Genomic DNA, 12112 nt, shown 5'->3' on the forward strand with positions numbered 1-12112 from the left:
GTGAATAGAATTGAGGCTGCTGAATGAGATCTTGGCAATTCAAATAGGAGAAATGGAGGGGAGTCAAGGAGAGGGACTTCATAAGAGATGGCACAAACAGCTTGAGACCAAGGCTTGCAAACACAAGGGTATCTTGCTTGCCTCACTATCTCCCAGGTCCCTGGCATCTACAAGGTTTGGTTTTGAGGCTTCAGGGCTGCTATGGAACAATGTAATACTTCTGGCAAGAAATAGTTTAATTTAGGAACATGGGGAATGTTCTGATCAAAACAACCTTGTCCTAGACCCAGTCACTGTAACAGCCAAAGAAAAGGAAATAACAGTTATGAAAGAGGTATTGTACTTTAGTTTTCCTCAGGATTCCCAGGAACAAAGTCTTCAAATATTCTATTAATTGTCTCCATTGCCTCAGAAGCATTAGATGATCCATGGACAATATTTCTCAAAACATTTATTCCAAATTTGGCTCTAATACAGTCTGGGGACAATAGCTTTGCTTCATTTGGGTCTGTGGGACCCATCAATCTTCTCCAGTCTGAAACAGCATTCCACTTGTTCAGAATCATGACCAAAGATGGACCCCTGCAAATAACAGTGCTTTCAGAAAACTTGGGCCATTTACAACTGTGAGGATTGCATACATGGTTAAAGACAGAATGCCACAGCTTCATTCAGAGAGCTTTTCTTTGTTCTTCGTACTTATTAATGTGATTTAATGTTTTCTTTTTTGTTTATTTGTTTCATTTAACCCTCTCCCAAAAGGATGTTTTTGGTGCTAGAAAAATGCTGTAGTTTAATTTTAGGAATATATTCCTAGCACTGTTCCAAGTACTTCCAATGTATCAATTATTTAGCCCTCACCACAAACCTGAGATAGGTACTATTCTTATCCCCATTTTACATATAAGAAAACATAGATAAAGGACATTGGTAAACAGGGATTTAAACCCAGACAACCTCTATATCTAATGTGAAGACCTACATTTTTAAAAAGGAAGGAAAGGAAGGAAGGAAGGAAGGAAGGAAGGAAGGAAGGAAGGAAGGAAGGAAGGAAGGAAGGAAGGAAGGAAGGAAGGAAGGAAACAAAGAATAAGGAGAAGAAGGGAGGAAGGAGAGAAAGACAGGAAGGAAAAGAAGGAAAAAAGAAAAAATGAACCCAAAACATTAATAAGGTGTCTTTTCATCAATGAGATTAGATGGAATGTTTCATTTAATTTTTACATTTTTTCTTTCTACAATGAACATGTACTACTTTATAATGCAAAGAACTATATATCAGAAACTTACTCAGACAACACTTCCAGTAGATCTTTATAAAAGTCTTTATGTGTTATTTTAAAATAAATTTTGTCAGCTTGTTCTTTGTTTAGCAGTATTTCCTTCATGTGTGTTATGTCAAATCCAGCCTCTTTAATAAGGTTGAAGATCTCCTCTAGAGAAAACAGGTATTTGCTAATCATGCAGGTTGCCTCTACTTTTGCTCAATGTTCAAGTAGACTGGACTAAGGAAAGTAATAGTTTTACTTGCATGGTCTGATTTTAAAAACCAAAACTATGCTAAACTAAAATGAACTTAAAAAGCACCAGATTGGCATTCAGAAGAACTTTAATATGTATTGTAGGGGTTCAGTCTCTGAGATCCATTTTCCAGGAACCTCCTGAGACATCATATGGACTATAAAAGTGGGAGAGGAGGGGATCTGCTCCTGTGCTAAAAGTGAAGAGATGTTTTCATCTCCATGCTACAAATGCCAAGACATTTTTTGCTAGATATGAGTTGAAGGTGAGAGCCAATCTGAACTCTTCTTCCTTAAGTAGAAGGGAACCACTGAGGGAATTAAATAAAGTAAATCTTGTCAAAATCTCACCCATAGCCTAAACTTTGTTGGTTACATTCTGGGGATGAAGGTGTTCATTGCATTATTCTTTCAACTTTTCTGTAGTTTGAAAATTTTCACTAAATTTGGAGAAAATATATACATTGGCTTTTATTTTTAAATATTTACCTCTTTGTTCTTGTGTTGCATGAGGTTTAATCAGTGCTAAAGTGTTTTGAGGAGGAAAGAAATACTGTATTTCCCTTTCAGCAGCTTCTAACGAATCACTTCCATACAACTGGTTGACAGGCAAACTTCCCATTGCAAATTGTATGCATAAACTTTGGAAAAGAAATCAAGTTAAAAACTGTTATAGCATAGCATAACATAACACAATGTAGCACTATTTATAAACTGTTCAAATTATCAAGCATGCCTGGCTGGCACTCAGTGGTTGAGTGTCAACCCATGAACCAGGAAGTCGCGGTTCGATTCCTGGTCAGGGCACATGGCCAGATCGCACGCTCGATCCCCAGTAGAGGGTGTGCAGAAGACAGCCGATCAATGATTTTCTTATCATTGATGTTTCTGTCTCTGTTTCCCTCTCCCTTCCTCTCTCTGAAATCAATAAAAACAAACAAACATATTTTTTTTAAATGATCAAGCAATAGCAACTCATCCCTATTCTAAGCATTGTGGAAAAGGAATTAAATACAGAGTTGTCTAGGGCATGCTACTTCATTCTAAGGATGTAATAGTCTTTAGAAAGAAAGGACATGGGCATTTAAATAGCCCTGATAATGGAGATTGACAGATAACAGTGAATGGAGAAATGGCTGCCCTAGTGCAGTGACAAAAGCACAAACTATAGACTCCTGATAGCACTGCTTGCTAGCTATGAGATATTATTTAACTTCTCTGTGCTTTAGTTGTCTCAAATACAAATATGATAATAAAGCCTATTTTGAAAGGTAATTTTGAGGATGTAATCTGACGATGTGTTTGAAATATATGGTGCATATTAAGTTCTCAGTAAATATTCCTTTCCCTTCTTTCATCATTCGATAGTATATCAAGCACTAGAGATGGCATTTGACTCTATACCAAAGATACCAAATTATGAATTTTAAATCTAGGAGAAACTGCAATGGAACTTTCCTGGTAAGCAAGAGCAGCAACAAAAGAGGAGCCTACAGGACAGCTTCATGTATAAAGAAGCAGTAGTGATGTTGATGGTCTTGGAAAATTCACGTTGGGTTAAAAAATTTATTGTGCTTCTGTACAATAGATAAATATATATATATCTTAAGTCAATTGTTGTTCCTTGATGTTGTTTTCCCTTTTTCTGTCTCTATTTATCCGTCTATCTATCTGTCTGTCTACATATATTTTAAGAGAGGAGATGCTCACTGGTCATTGTACTTTCTGCCTTTTACACACAGTCTTGAGCAGCCAACCCCGGAAATCCAACAATGGTCAATAACGTCCCTTCCTGTTAATAGAGTGACATCACTGGAAACTTGGCTTTCTATCCTCAGCTTTAAGACTCTCTTCTTGCCTCTCTGGTTTCAGTGACCCATTTTTGCCTTATCCAACTTGACCTTCCCACTCAGGCCTTGACTATTCTCACACCTCTGATTTGTAGATACTTGCAGCCTAAGTCTCTAAGAGCCTGTGATTGCCAGGGATGGGGAATTTGCACAATGGCTGATAAAAACAGCTTAAACTATCACCAGCATTTATTTCATTCAGGGCAGAGAGCTACAACAAGCCCCTCTGTTATGCTGTTAGACATGATTATTGAAAAAAGTATGTGTGTGTGTAAGAATAGCAAAGAGGGGTTACTATATTTATCTTTTACACAAGTGACCATATTTCAGACTGAGCAATGAAGAGTGCCAAATCTGATACCTGAGTACAGGAAAGGGTCAGAGCTCTGTTGAAAGTTATTTCCAAAACAACCTGAAAGATCTGAGCAGAGCCAAGAAAACTGGAAAAGGGGAACCAATCAAATATAATGGTCAGGATTAGTTGTGAGCTTGAGGCAACATAGGGGTCACAAGGGCTCTGGATGGGAATCTTCACAATAATAATGGGGTGGAAGAGTCAGTCAGTCAGTGCTTTCACCTGGAAAAAATGTCTCCATCCTGTTGTACTACCTCCACACTTGGAACCACAATTGCTAAAAGAGTGTGCCTACAGGCATAGGCTTTGTTTCTAAAGTAGTTCCTCTCTCTAATGTTATGCATTGAGTTCTACGTTACATTTCATTAAGAGGATCTACAAGACTCTGCTCACACTGTTTACAGTGTTCAACCCACATTATCCTTGACATCTATTTTCTGGTACAGGAGCAAAGACATAAGTGATTAGGGCTAAATAAGGGGTAAAATGTGCCCATTCAGGACAAGTCAGAGTGAAGATATCCTGCCCAAAAGAAAATATTTCAACTTTTATATAAGTGGTGCTTCATAGGTACTGTTATTTATTGTGTAAACATGTGTCTAGTTTGCTGTGCCCAACAGAGTATCTCTATTCTTGCTCACTTGAAGGGAGAGCCTTTCTTTCCCTGAATTGAATCCTACCCTGCAACTGGCACAAAGAATTTAAGTGAATTGCAAATCAGCTCATGTCCATCCCAAGAATGGAGATGCATGAGATACTATCCCCATCACCCAGGTATAGCAAACCTAATAATTAAGATAAAAAAATATTTACAGAGTGCATCCTGTGTGCCAAGTAATATATCATGTGTTAAATTGCTTACAAAGTTTAGTTGATATCTAAGATTCATCAGTACGCTTAGTAATGGTTCCTGACAAATTACAGACTACATATTAAGTCATTATTGTCTTGAAATGTTATGATCAACTAAAGAACCTACAGCTGCCATCACACCCTTCTCAGAAGAATTTCTCCTAAGATAGGAATTTCTGCCAATAGTTGGCTTTTGCCTGGGTATCCACCACTTAATTCCAAGCTCCAAACCAAACACCCCACAGCCTTCTCTTGCAAAACCTTGGTAGTATTCAGGATGACACAGGGCTGGGCCTCCAGTTAATAGCAGTCCACTCCTGACCCAGGAAAAACAGCTATCCTGAGAACCTCCCTTGAACTAGAGCTGTGGTTCCTGTACCCTATGTCCAAAAGGAAATTATAATGGTTCCCTTGAAAGTAGTTTGGGGCTCATGATATGAATCCAACCTCTCAGGAAGACATTCTTTGGCTTCTTCAACAGTGCCTGGTCCAATTAACCCTTTCCAGTATTGTAAACAATTTTCTCTTAATAAAACAAGAGCTAGAGATGGACCACTGTTAGAAAAGGAAAAATAATGTTAATAAAAATATGACTCAGTAGCTAATTACACATAGGTAATACAGGTGTATTTGTTAAATAGACTACAAAAAGTAAAGACAATCTTTTTATAGAGTCTAAAATTAATGTTTATTGGTGTATTCTTTTTTTTTTTTTTTTTTTTTTTTGGAGTGTGGTGAAGAAGAAAACTTTATTCTTAAAAGCACATTTATAAAAGGATGGATGAAAGCAGAGACATGAAAGGAAGGGCCTTGGTTCTAATATAGTGGTTCCTATATTGTTCCCATACTCCTTCTGATTTATATACCCTTGCTGGATTTCTACCTCAGCTGCTATTTCACTTACTCTTCTAGAAACCTGACAGATTTGTAGCATTTCATACCTATCCTAGAACTAGTGGTCTTTAGGATTACCAAAGCCCTTGAGAGTCAATCAGTTCTCTGCTTGGAATTGATGATGTTGCACACCCTGGATTTCTGACATTCAGCTCAACTGAACTCCAGCAACTTCACCTGGGATATTTCTATCACTCCAATAACATACCATGAGGACTAAAGAAGACAGACAGTTGAACAGAGAATTGATGGGAGGGAGATTGGCAAAAAAGCAAACTCAGAGCTTGTTTACAGAATTGAGAGGTTTGGCAACTTGAGAAGAAAGAAAGATTAAAAAAAGATTTAAATATTTCAGAACTAAATCAGACTATGCTTTCTACATCTGAAATCTACTTTACCTTGTCATCTTTTCTATAAGATTTTGAAAATAATCTTCAGTTTCATATTCTTTGCACAGTGTTTGTGCCTCTTCTTCTGATAATACTATTTGTCTTTGCATTAGTATTTTAAATCCTTCATCTTGAATAATATTCAAAACATCCTCTAAATAAAAAGTCACATAATAAGTTTTAAATTGTTAGGTTATTGGTTATAGACACAATATAAAATATATTATCATGATGGCATATAATGCATTTTATTCTGTAATGAAATTTTTTTAATTGCAAAAATAGCTCATTAGATTTTAATTTAAGGTGAACAATATTCTCAACATATCAAATTATAATGCTACTTCCAATTTTTCATGACATAAGAATCATACAGATACACACACACACACACACACACACACACAAACACTGAAGTATCTCATTAGCAAATATTTTCTATACTATATGCTTTCTCTCTAAGACCGGGTCCCCTCTAACCACCCCTATTTGGCCTAGCTAGTGAAATAATACAAGAAAAGGAAATAAAGGGTATAGAGATTGGGAAGGAGAAAATAAAACTGTCTTTGTTTATAGATGACATGATTTTCTATGTAGAAAATCCCAAAGAAACAACAACAAAATTCCTAGAAGTAATAAGAGACTGTTATAACAAAGTTGCAGGTTACAATTAATATACAAAAGTTAATGACTTTCCTATATACTAACAATGAACATTGAAGTTTGAAATTTAAAACAATACCATTTACATTAGTACACAAAAAATGAAATACAGAAGAAAAAATCTAACAAAATATGTAGAAAACCTAAATGAGAAATACTACAAAACTGTGGTGAAAAGCATCAAAGATCTTAGGAAATGGGGACATATTCCTTGTTCATGAATAGGAAGACTCAATAATGTTAAGATGTCAGTTCTTCCCTACTTGTTCTCTATGTTCTACACAATCCCAATCAAAAGCCTAGCAAGTTAATTTGTGGATATGGATATTGACAAACTGATTCTAAAATTTATGTGGAAAGGCAGAACCCCAGAATAGCCAACTCAGTATTGAAAGAGAAAAACAATTTTTGAGGACTGATATCACCCACTTCAGGAATGACTATAAAATGAACATAATCAGCACTTCCAGAGTGTCTCAGTTGGTTGATGGTCATTCTATGAACAAAAATGTCACCAGTTCAATTCCTGGTCAGGGTACATGCCTGGGTTGCAGGTTTAATCCCCAGCAGGGGGTGTGCAGGAAGCAGCAGATTTGGTGTTTCTCTCAAGAATTAATGTTTCTCTCTCTCTCCCTCTTCCTTCCTCTCTTTCTAAAAAAATAAATAGAAAAACATATTTAAAAAATATTACCATAATCAAGACAGTGAGGGAAAAGAATAGACACATAGATCAACAGAATGGAACAGAGAACCTAAAAATATATCCACATGAATAGAATATGTCAAATCTGTGGCAAATAAGTGAAGGTAATACAGTGGAGCAATGATAGCCTTTTCTACAAATGATGCTGGAACAATTGGGAATACACATACAAAAAAAATCTAGACATAGACCTTATACTTTTCACAAAAATTAACTCAAATGGATTATACTCCTAAATGTAAAGATGCCAAACTATAAACTTTCTGGAAGAAAACAAAGAAGAAAATTCTGGTAACCTTGGGTTTGGCAATGATTTTTTAATTTAAACACTAAAAGAACAATTTTTAAAAGCCTGATAAGTTGGACTATATTAAAAATAGAAACTTTTCAGTGAAAGACACTGTTAAAAACTACGGAGCCCAAAACCTAGAAAAATATTTGCAAATCACATATATATAAAAAACTTGTATTCACAATATGCAAAGAACTCATAATTCAACAATAAGTAAACAACTCAGTTATGAAATGGGCAAAAAAATCTGGAGACATCTCACCATAGAAGATATAGAAATAGAAGTTAACATATGAAAAGATGCCCAGTGTCATATGTTATTAGAGAATTATAAATTAAGACAACAATGAGATACCATTACATACTTATTAGAATAGAAAAAATTCTAAACCACCACCTGTAGAGCAACAGGAACTCTCATTAATTACTGTTTAGAACTGAAAATGGCACAGCCACTTTGAAAGGCATTTGACAGTCTCTTACAAAGTTAAACATAATTTAACCATGTGATCCAGTATTCATGCTTCTAGGTATTTGCCCAACTGAGGTGAAAATTTATGTCTACATATGCAAAAATCATATATTAATGCCTATAGCAGCTTTATTCATAATTGCCAAAAACAGAAAGCAACAAAGATGTCCTTCGGTAGGTAACTTGGTAACATTGGTACCTCCATAAAATGGAATATTATTCAGCAATAAAAATAAATGAGCTATCAGGGTCACAGAAAGACAGAGGAATCTGAAATGCACATTAAGTAAAAGAAAATAGTCTGAAAAGGCTACATACTGTATGATTCCAACTATTTGGCTTTCTGGAAAAGGCAAAACTATAGAGACAGCAAAAAGATCAGTGGTTGCCTGGGGTTAGGAGGGAGGAAGGGAGGAATAAATAGGTGATTCCATTCTGTATGATACTGTAGAGAGGATGCATGATATCATGCATTTGTCAAAACCCATAGAGTACACAAAATAAAGAACTTTAATGTAAACTATGGACTTTAGTCAATAACAATGTATCAATATTGGTTTATTAATTATAAAAATATATCACAATAATATGTTAATAGGAGAAACTGTTAAGCAGACATAAGGGAATTCTGTACTATCTTAATTTTTCTATAAATCTACAACTGTTCTAATTTATAAAATCTATTGATTTAACTAGCCTGTAAATATTAAGAAAGATTTTAAAGGACAAACAAAACATTCCAAAGAAGAAAACTCTAGGCCCAGATAGTTCCGCCAGTAAATTCTGGTACATATTTAAGAAAGATGTAATACCAATTATATGCTGTCTCCTCCAGAAAATAAAGAGAAGTGACAATTTATCTCATTTTATGAGGCCTGAATTATGCTGACACCACCAGATAAAGACATTAGAACAAAACAACAAATAATCCTCATGAATATAAGCATGAAAGTCCTCAACAAAATACAGTGGTACCTTGGTTTTCTAATGTAATTCATTCCGGAAGACCGTTCGGGTTCTGAAATGTTTGAAAACTGAGGGATCAATAGCCGGCAGCTAGGCCTCAGGATCTTGCACTCAGCTGAAGCTGTTTGACTTCCGAAGTGTGTTCCAAAACAAGCATGTACAACCGGGTTTACGGTATTTGTAAACCAATGTTCATCAATGGAGATGTTGGAAAATCGAGGTACCACTGTATTTAAAAATCAGCCTGGCCAGCATGGCTCAGTGGTTGAGCACTGACCAATGAACCAGGAGATCACAGTTTGATTCCCGGTCAGGGCACATGCCCCAGTTGTGGGCTGGATCCCCAGTGGGTGGTGTGCAGGAGGCAGCCAATCAATGAAGTTTCTCTCTCATCACTGATGTTTCTGTCTCTCTCTCCCTCTCTTTTCCTCTCTGAAACCCATAAAAACAATAAAAAATGACATCATGCAAAGATTTTTTTTTTAAAAACTTAAAAATCAAATCCAGAAATATGTAAAAAAGACAATATACAACAGCCAAGTGTGGTTTATCTGGAGAATGAAAAGCTGCTTCAACATTCAAAAATCACAGTAATTGCCATATTATCAAACTCAAGGAAAAAAATAATCATATTAATAGATACAGAAAAAAATTTTTGAGAAAATACATCCACTCATATTTTTTTAAAAATCCCCAAATTAGGAATAAGTGGGAATTTCATTAATTTGATAGAGGATATATAGCACTAACATTAAACTTAATGGTAAAAAACCAAATGCTTTCACTATAAGGTCAGGAACAAGGCAAACCTGTCTACTCTCACCTCTCCCAGTCGACATCGTACAGGAAGTTATAGCCAGTCAGTCCAATGAGGCAAGCAAAAGAAATAAAGGTATACAGATTGAAAAGGAAGAGGTATAATTGTCTTGATTTGCAATGACATTATTGTCTACATCAGTAGTTCTTGGCCAGAAATTTTGCTCACCAAAACTGCACTTGATAATGTCCGGAGAGATTTTTTTGTTGTCACAACAAGGCTTGACAGGGGCTTGGGGATACTACTGGCAATTAATGAATAGAGGCCAAGGGTGTTGTAAACATTTTACAGTGCACACGATACAGCCTCCCTCAACCAAAAATAATCTAGCCCCAAGTGTAAGTAGGTCTGAGGTAGAGAAATCCTGGTCTACATAGAAATTCCCAAGGAGACTACATCACAGCTTCTAAAACTAAGTTCAGCAAGTCAGAGAATGCAAGGTCAATATACAAGCATAGTATTTTCATACACCAGGTATGAAAAAGAATTAATAGTGTGAATTTATGTTTATGTTCTTACTCTGCCATATTCACTCTGCTATGTGAATATGGGATTAGGTTAAAAATAACTATCACTTTTTGAGTGTAGGCACTGTATTTATATTTTCTCATTTTCATCTGATTTGTTCTTTTTTTTAAATTTAGCCTCCTACTTTTCAATTAGAGTTTGCATTCAATATTATTCTGTATTAGAAGAAAGAGACTTGATAAAGCATCTTTTTCAAATCACACTATTAATGAGGGTTTGACTCAAACTTTGAATTAAGGCATTTCAGAAATGGAAGCTTCCAATCTTTGTTATGTAATAATTCCTACCATGTTAAAATCACCTCTAACAAATTCATAAGCTAAAAATTACTTTGTAAACTCTTTGACTACAAAATATTTTATTATTATTGAAAAATTAGTAAATTAACATTAACTAAGTTTCTTACTTTAGGTGCTTTTTCTTCAAAGTTAAATCCTAAAATAATATATTTTAATGTAATTACACTAGGATTTATTCAAATCCATTTTTTAAATTAATTTTATTTTTTTAAATATATCTTTATTGATTTCAGAGAGAAGAAAGGAGAGGGAGAGAGAGATAGAAACACTAATGATTAGAGTCATTGATCCCGTTCCTCCTGCACGCCCCCTGCTGGGGATCCAGCCCACAACCCAGGCATGTGCCTGGACCTGGAATCGAACCCTGGTTGCCTGGATCCTAGGTTGATGCTCAACCATTGAGCCAAGCCAGGCCAGGCCAAATCCATTTTTTTAAATAAACAATTTACGCCTTATTTCTTACCTTTCTTTTCTTGAAAGAGGTCTGGTCTGAGTAATGCCAGTATCCTTTCTAATTTTTTGAATGTCATACTTTTGAAATCAGGGAAGAATATATCAATAAACTTATTAACATTATCTATATTCTCTTCAACATCACAAAACTGAGATATATTTTGTCTTTCCAGATATTCTTGTAAACTGTTGAAATCCAAAATATAATTTAAGATTATAAACTGAATGAAGTTTAATAGCCATGACAGAAAATTAAAACTGATAATATGTTCACAAATAATTTGGGGTTTAGTAAGACAAATAAAAATTTAATTTCACATAAAGATAAGTTGTAAACAACTCTCTAACACATCAAAACATATTTGTTTATTGAAACAATCCAAAGATCAATTAAATGAAAACATGGATGTTTGACTTCATGAGAGAATAAAAAAGACCAAAATAAAATGTTTAAAATTTTTTTCTTTCCTTTGTGTAAAGATTTTTAGATAGTTTCTATTTTTTTCTTTTAATTTTGTCTTTGAATCAAAAGTTATTTAGAAGCATATTTCATATTTCCAAATAAATAAGACATTTTGGTCCTCTTTGTATTGTTTATTTCCAATTTTATTGGATTATAATCAGCAAATGTGTGTGGTGAAATCTTAATCTTAAAAAAAATTGACAGCTGTCAGAGGGGAGTGGAGTTGGGGGCTGGATGAAAGACAGTGAAGGGATTAAGCAATATATATACCTATATATCTATATATCTATATCCATATCGTGTGTGTGTGTGTGTGTGTATAAACAGACACAGACAAGTGAGGAAAAGGGGGGGTAGGGGTAGGTGAAGGTGGGCAAAGTGGGGATAAAGGAGACTCTGCTTTGGACAATGGACAAATGATGCAGTGTGCAGATGATGTTTTATTGAGTTGTACACTTGAAACTTGTATGATTTTGTGAACCAATGTCAAACCAATAAATTCAATTTTTTAAAAAGAAGAAAATTGTTAAGGTTTTCTTTGTAAACAAAGGAAATTTCATTTATGGGATTTAAGATTAGGTATATTTATATTTCATATA

The 12112-nt window shown here is 34.9% G+C and overlaps 1 protein-coding gene across 1 annotated transcript in view; it reads right to left on the minus strand.

The window, feature by feature from the left end:
- Nucleotides 1-344: 344 nt before the first annotated feature.
- Nucleotides 345-12112, minus strand: part of NME8 (NME/NM23 family member 8) — a 65555-nt gene continuing 53787 nt past the window's right edge. The window contains exons 10-15 of the mRNA XM_016199137.2: nt 11061-11236; nt 5867-6011; nt 5022-5129; nt 2007-2158; nt 1288-1432; nt 345-582 (exon numbers count right to left, since the gene is read on the minus strand). Coding sequence (XP_016054623.2) covers nt 345-582; nt 1288-1432; nt 2007-2158; nt 5022-5129; nt 5867-6011; nt 11061-11236 — 964 coding nt within the window. The remainder of the gene's footprint in view (nt 583-1287; nt 1433-2006; nt 2159-5021; nt 5130-5866; nt 6012-11060; nt 11237-12112) is intronic.

Source organism: Miniopterus natalensis, chromosome 10, assembly GCF_054644295.1.
Source record: "Miniopterus natalensis isolate mMinNat1 chromosome 10, mMinNat1.hap1, whole genome shotgun sequence".
Taxonomy (NCBI): Eukaryota; Metazoa; Chordata; class Mammalia; order Chiroptera; family Miniopteridae; genus Miniopterus; species Miniopterus natalensis.